The sequence below is a fragment of the Sebastes fasciatus genome, chromosome 15 (assembly GCF_043250625.1).
Source record: "Sebastes fasciatus isolate fSebFas1 chromosome 15, fSebFas1.pri, whole genome shotgun sequence".
In the NCBI taxonomy this organism is placed as follows: domain Eukaryota; kingdom Metazoa; phylum Chordata; class Actinopteri; order Perciformes; family Sebastidae; genus Sebastes; species Sebastes fasciatus.
In genome coordinates this window covers 568,191-575,690 of record NC_133809.1, presented here as the reverse complement: position 1 = coordinate 575,690, position 7,500 = coordinate 568,191, and the positions used below count along the sequence as shown (strand labels likewise).

The following is a 7,500-nucleotide window of genomic DNA, read 5'->3' as shown; positions in this document are numbered from 1 at the left end:
CTATTAATACTACTGTACTACTATTAATACTACTACTACTACTGTACTACTATTAATACTACTATTACTACTGTACTACTGTAATACTACTACTATTAATACTACTACTACTACTATACTACTGTACTACTGTACTACTACTACTACTGTACTACTATTAATACTACTGTACTACTATTAATACTACTACAACTACTGTACTGTACTACAACTACTGTACTACTGTACTACTATTAATACTACTGTACTACTGTACTACTACTACTACTGTACTACTATTAATACTACTGTACTACTATTAATACTACTACTACTACTGTACTACTATTAATACTACTGTACTACTATTAATACTACTACAACTACTGTACTACTGTACTACAACTACTGTACTACTGTACTACTACTACTACTATTAATACTACTCCTACTACTACTACTAGTACTACTACTACTACTACTACTACTACAGGTACTACTAGTACTATTACTACTAGTACTACTACTACTACTACTACTACAGGTACTACTACTACTACTACTACTACAGGTACTACTAGTACTATTACTACTAGTACTACTACTACTTCTACTAGTACTACTACTACTAGTACTACTACTACTACAGGTACAACTACTACTACTACTACTACTACTATTATAGGTACTACTAGTACTATTACTACTACTACTACAGGTACAGCTACTACTACTACTACTACTACTACTGGTACTACTGGTACTACTACTACTACAGGTACTACTAGTACTACTACTATAGGTACTACTAGTACTACTGCTACTACTACTACTACTACTACTACTACTACTACTGGTACTACTGGTACTACTACTACTACAGGTACTACTAGTACTACTACTATAGGTACTACTAGTACTACAGCTACTACTACTACTAGTACTACTACTACAGGTACTACTAGTACTACTACTATAGGTACTACTACTACTACTACTACTGGTACTACTGGTACTACTACTACTACAGGTACTACTAGTACTACTACTATAGGTACTACTAGTACTGCTACTACTACTACTACTACTACTACAACTACTACTACTACTAGTACTACTACTACTACTACTACTAGTACTACTACTACTAGTACTACTACTACTACTGGTACTACTACTACTACTACTAGTACTACTACTACTACTACTACAACTACTACTAGTACTACTAGTACTACTACTACTACTACTACAACTACTACTAGTACTACTAGTACTACTACTACTACTACTACTACTACTACTAGTACTACTACTACTAATACTAATACTACTACTAGTACTACTACTACTACTACTACTACTACTACTAGTACTACTACTACTAATACTAATACTACTACTAATACTACTACTACTACTACTACTACTACTACTACTACTACTACTAATACTACTACTACTACTACTACTACTAATACTACTACTACTACTAATACTACTACTGGTACTACTGGTACTACTTCTGACTGGTCCATCAGTGAGTCAGCGGACCAATCAGAGTGATTGATTACCTTTCAGATCTGTACCTGAACCAATCAGTGCCTTACCTGGAGGAGCCACCTGACCCGCTGATCTTCTACCGCGACTGGATCGGTCCAAACAAGCCCTGCATCATCCGCAACGCCTGCAGCCATTGGCCGGCCCTTTCCAGGTGGACGCCGGAGTACCTGAGGTGAGGAAGCCCCGCCCCCACCCACACCTCCTTTCTTCTGTGGTGTCAGGAAGTGAGCTCAGATCCTGTTGGGTCTCTAAACTATGGTGTACGGTCTGAGACCTGCTCTATATATAAAGCGTCTTGAGATAACTTCTGTTGTGATTTGACGCTATACAAAAATAAATTGATTTGATTTGATTTGATTTGATCAGCTTCCTGTTTGTCGTCTGCAGGGAGAAGGTGGGGTCAAAGGTCATCAGCGTGGCGGTGACTCCTAACGGCTTCGCCGACGCCGTCAACGGCGATCGCTTCGTGATGCCGGAGGAGAGACGCATGAGCTTTTCTTCTGTGCTGGACGTCATCGAGGGGAAGGTGAGAGTAGTACTGAGTAGTACTGAGTAGTACTGAGTAGTATTGTACACATGTAGTAGTAGTAATGTGTGTGTGTCTGTCAGGTGCATCAGCGCGGCGTGCTCTACGTCCAGAAGCAGTGTTCTAACCTGCTGGAGGAGCTGCCGGAGCTCACAGATGACCTGGAGCCTCACGTCTCCTGGATGAGCGCCGCCCTCGGTGAGTTCACGCTACTGAGCGCGCTCATGCACCTCGACTGGCCATGTGGTACAGCCCCTCCCACACCAGCGCCCTCGTGTAGTTAAACAGGCTACAGACGAGTTGTAGTTTTATCCAGATGGTGACGTCTCAAACAGTTGGATTTTTGTGCATCATCATCATTTTCATTTTCTCTAATTCATGATTTCTGTATGAACATGTGATGAAGTGCTTCCTGAGTTTTCTCTTCAGGACCTTTCACATAATTTCACTCTTTTTTTCTGCTTTTAGGAAAGTTACCAGATGCTGTGAATTTTTGGCTCGGAGAGGCGAGCGCCGTCACGTCCAGTAAGACCTGAACACAACACACATCAGACAGTGTGTGTTGAGCACGTGTGTGTATATAAAGTGTGCGTGTGTGTGTATTTCAGTGCACAAAGATCACTATGAGAATCTGTACTGTGTGATTTCTGGAGAGAAAAACTTCATCCTGCTGCCGCCCACAGACCGACCCTTCATCCCCTACGGTAACCATAGCAACCACCATGTCTAATCCTACAGTAACCATAGCAACCTCCCTGCATATCCTGTTCAGTAACCATCTACAGTAACCATAGTTACCTCCCTGCGTATCCTACAGTAACCATAGTAACCCGTCTCCATCAGGTGTGTATCAGCCGGCTGTTTACCGTCAGCAGGACGACGGTGAGTTTGAGGTCGTCGATCAGAGCGACTCTGAGAAGGTGCGTTCAGGTGTCTGTCTGTTAATCTCAGTGCTCTCTGCTCTATTTGAAACACTGACTCTCCCCATCCCTCCCCTCCTCCCCCCTCAGGTCCCGTGGATCCCTCTGGACCCTCTGGACCCGGACCTGGACCGGTACCCGCAGTACCGGAGAGCCCGGCCGCTCCGCTGCAGCGTGAAGGCCGGAGAGATGCTGTACCTGCCGTCCCTGTGGTTCCACCACGTCCAGCAGTCACACGGCTGCATCGCAGGTACAAACACTGACGCACCTGAACGCACCACACGGCTGCATCGCAGGTACAAACACTGATGCACCTGAACGCACCACACGGCTGCATCGCAGGTACAAACACTGATGCACCTGAACGCACCACACGGCTGCATCGCAGGTACAAACACTGACGCACCTGAACGCACCACACGGCTGCATCGCAGGTACAAACACTGACGCACCTGAACGCACCACACGGCTGCATCGCTGGTACTAACACTGACGCACCTGAACGCACCATAGGGCTGCATCGCTGGTACTAACACTGACGCACCTGAACGCACCACACGGCTGCATCGCAGGTACAAACACTGATGCACCTGAACGCACCACACGGCTGCATCGCAGGTACAAACACTGACGCACCTGAACGCACCATATGGCTGCATCGCTGGTACTAACACTGACGCACCTGAACGCACCACACGGCTGCATCGCAGGTACAAACACTGACGCACCTGAACGCACCACACGGCTGCATCGCAGGTACAAACACTGACGCACCTGAACGCACCACACGGCTGCATCGCAGGTACAAACACTGATGCACCTGAACGCACCACACGGCTGCATCGCAGGTACAAACACTGACGCACCTGAACGCACCATAGGGCTGCATCGCTGGTACTAACACTGACGCACCTGAACGCACCACACGGCTGCATCGCAGGTACAAACACTGACGCACCTGAACGCACCACACGGCTGCATCGCAGGTACAAACACTGACGCACCTGAACGCACCACACGGCTGCATCGCAGGTACAAACACTGACGCACCTGAACGCACCATACGGCTGCATCGCTGGTACTAACACTGACGCACCTGAACGCACCACACGGCTGCATCGCAGGTACAAACACTGACGCACCTGAACGCACCACACGGCTGCATCGCAGGTACAAACACTGACGCACCTGAACGCACCACACGGCTGCATCGCAGGTACAAACACTGACGCACCTGAACGCACCATAGGGCTGCATCGCTGGTACTAACACTGACGCACCTGAACGCACCACACGGCTGCATCGCAGGTACAAACACTGACGCACCTGAACGCACCACACGGCTGCATCGCAGGTACAAACACTGACGCACCTGAACGCACCACACGGCTGCATCGCAGGTACAAACACTGACGCACTACGGGGTCAGATACATAAAAGTCGTTGACTCACGACTGAACCGGAGTGAACGCTGATCTGGTGTTCTTCTTTATAAACTCCAGTTTTTGTGGGAACTACGACTCATTGACATGGGTTTGGTGTCTGTTGTTCAGGTGTTGACACCTTGTGTTTTTTCTCTGCTGCAGTGAACTTCTGGTACGACATGGAGTACGACATCAAGTACAACTACTTCCGGCTGCTGGAGACGCTGTCTGAGGTCACAGGGTCAACGTGACATCACAGCAGCTGCATGATGTCACAGTGACATCACAGCAGCTGCATGATGACACTGTGACATCACAGCAGCTGCATGATGACAGTGACATCACAGCAGCTGCATGATGACACTGTGACATCACAGCAGCTGCATGATGAGTGACATCACAGCAGCTGCATGATGACACTGTGACATCACAGCAGCTGCATGATGACACTGTGACATCACAGCAGCTGCATGATGACAGCGACGTGAAGCGACTGAACAATAAAGTTTAGTTTAAAACTCAACAGAAGTCTGTTTGATTTCATTAAGATTGAAATATTTGAATTAATATGCTTAATTATGTGCTACGTATAACAGACCGCTGCTACGTATAACAGACCGCTGCTACGTATAACAGACCGTTGCTACGTATAACGGACCGTTGCTACGTATAACGGACCATTCCTACGTATAACGGACCATTCCTACGTATAACAGACCGTTGCTACGTATAGCAAACCGTTGCTACGTATAGCAAACCGTTGCTACGTATAACAGACCGTTGATACGTATAACGGACCATTCCTACGTATAACAGACCGTTGCTATGTATAACAGACCGTTGCTATGTATAACAAACCGTTGCTACGTATAACGGACCTTTGCTACGTATAGCAGACCGCTGCTACGTATAACAGACCGTTGCTATGTATAACAAACCGTTGCTACGTATAACGGACCATTGCTACGTATAACAGACCGTTGCTATGTATAACAGACCGTCGCTACGTATAACAGACCGTTGCTACGTATAGCAAACCGTTACTACGTATAACAGACCGTTGTTACGTATAACGGACCATTTCTACGTATAACGGACCGTTGCTACGTATAACGAACCGTTGCTACGTATAACAGACCGTTGCTACGTATAGCAGACCGTTGCTACGTATAGCGGACCATTCCTGCGTATAACGGACCGTTGTTACGTATAACGGACCGTTGTTACGTATAACGGACCATTCCTACCTATAACGGACCGTTGCTACGTATAACGGACCGTTGCTACGTATAACGGACCATTCCTACCTATAACGGACCGTTGCTACGTATAACGGACCGTTGCTACGTATAACGGACCATTCCTACGTATAACAGACCGTTGCTATGTATAACGGACCGTTGCTACGTATAACGGACCATTCCTACGTATAACAGACCATTCCTACGTATAACAGACTGTTGCTACGTATAACAAACCGTTATTACGTATAACGGACCATTCCTACATATAACAAACCGTTGCTACGTATAACGGACCATTGCTACGTATAACAGACCGTTGCTATGTATAACAGACCGTCGCTACGTATATCAGACCGTCGCTACGTATAACAGACCGTTGCTACGTATAACGGACCGTTGCTACGTATAACAGACCGTTGCTACGTATAGCAGACCGTTGCTACGTATAGCGGACCATTCCTGCGTATAACGGACCGTTGTTACGTATAACGGACCGTTGTTACGTATAACGGACCATTCCTACGTATAACGGACCGTTGCTACGTATAATGGACCATTCCTACCTATAACGGACCGTTGCTACGTATAACGGACGTTGTTACGTATAACGGACCATTCCTGCGTATAACGGACCGTTGTTACGTATAACGGACCGTTGTTACGTATAGCAGACCGTTGCTACGTATAACGGACCGTTGTTACGTATAACGGACCATTCCTGCGTATAACGGACCATTGTTACGTATAACGGACCGTTGTTACGTATAACGGACCATTCCTGCGTATAACGGACCGTTGTTACGTATAACGGACCGTTGCTACGTATAACAGACCGTTGCTACGTATAACAGACCGTTGTTACGTATAGCAGACCGTTGCTACGTATAACGGACCGTTGTTACGTATAACGGACCATTCCTGCGTATAACGGACCATTCCTGCGTATAACGGACCGTTGTTACATATAACGGACCGTTGTTACGTATAGCGGACCGTTGCTACGTATAGCAGACCGTTGCTACGTATAGCAGACCGTTGCTACGTATAACGGACCGTTGTTACGTATAACAATAATTATTTCACAACAATGAGCTGCTGTACATTTTCTCTTACTTATAACATTAATATTAACATTGATGTTGTATAATCGAAATGAATTACTGATGTTTGACACGGAGAATATTCTCTGTTAAAGGGAGTGTTAGTCAGAATCCTAAATGTGTTGTTAACAGCTTCACCTGTGTCCGTTAAGTCAACTAAAGTCAGCGTCCTGTTGCTGGCGCTTGTGCTCGCTCTACATAGACATGAAGGAGCATCGCTCAACACAGTGAGGAGACACACGTCAGCTAAAAGCACAATATCACTCTATATTTCAGCTGCTTGGCAGTAATGTTAGCTGACCAGACCAAGGTCTCTCCATGAATCAATGCTGATCCTAGTGTTGGCTTTTCCCGCCTCAGCCTCCCGACCGCGGCCGGAGGGAACGGGGGAGACGATAACGTTTCTCTCTGCGGAGCCCCGTCACTTCACAAGACACGGGAAACCTCTGTTGGTCTGGAGGAGCTGCAGCAGTTATTTCTGCACAAACGTCCACTGAACATTCACTAGATATTCTCAGAGCTAAACTAACTCTTCTGCAGTGTGGAGTGAGCAGCATGCACGTGAGAGGTGGAGAGAGAGAGAGAGAGAAGGAGCGCGGTGTGTGAGTGAAGGCAGGCAGAGGAGCAGAGGAGCAGAGGAGCAGAGACTCCGGTCCTGGAGACCAAAGCTACGGTCTCCCCCGCGTCCTCCGACCGCGGCCAACACTGTTTAACAGCTTCACTAGATACAACCAAGAGGTTTTG

General features: G+C 46.6%; 2 protein-coding genes across 4 annotated transcripts in view; one reads left to right on the top strand and one right to left on the bottom strand.

The window, feature by feature from the left end:
* tbpl2 (TATA box binding protein like 2) overlaps positions 1–1,730 on the bottom strand; it is a 24,145-nt gene extending 22,415 nt beyond the window's left edge. For both annotated transcript variants that reach the window (XM_074661642.1, XM_074661641.1), the window contains exon 1: positions 1,590–1,730. The gene's annotated coding sequence lies outside the window, so the exon portion shown is untranslated. The remainder of the gene's footprint in view (positions 1–1,589) is intronic.
* Positions 1–4,940, top strand: part of jmjd7 (jumonji domain containing 7) — a 15,745-nt gene extending 10,805 nt beyond the window's left edge. Inside the window, exons 2-10 of one of the 2 annotated variants that reach the window (XM_074661644.1) lie at positions 1,561–1,714; positions 1,930–2,068; positions 2,152–2,266; positions 2,537–2,593; positions 2,677–2,772; positions 2,912–2,950; positions 3,079–3,238; positions 4,575–4,684; positions 4,889–4,940. In XM_074661644.1, the coding sequence (XP_074517745.1) occupies positions 1,561–1,714; positions 1,930–2,068; positions 2,152–2,266; positions 2,537–2,593; positions 2,677–2,772; positions 2,912–2,950; positions 3,079–3,238; positions 4,575–4,644 (830 nt within the window). In that variant the 3' untranslated portion in view covers positions 4,645–4,684; positions 4,889–4,940. Of the gene's footprint in view, positions 1–1,560; positions 1,715–1,929; positions 2,069–2,151; positions 2,267–2,536; positions 2,594–2,676; positions 2,773–2,911; positions 2,989–3,078; positions 3,239–4,574; positions 4,685–4,888 lie in introns of both variants that reach the window. The other variant, XM_074661643.1, reaches the window with a different exon arrangement.
* The last annotated feature ends 2,560 nt before the right edge of the window (positions 4,941–7,500 follow it).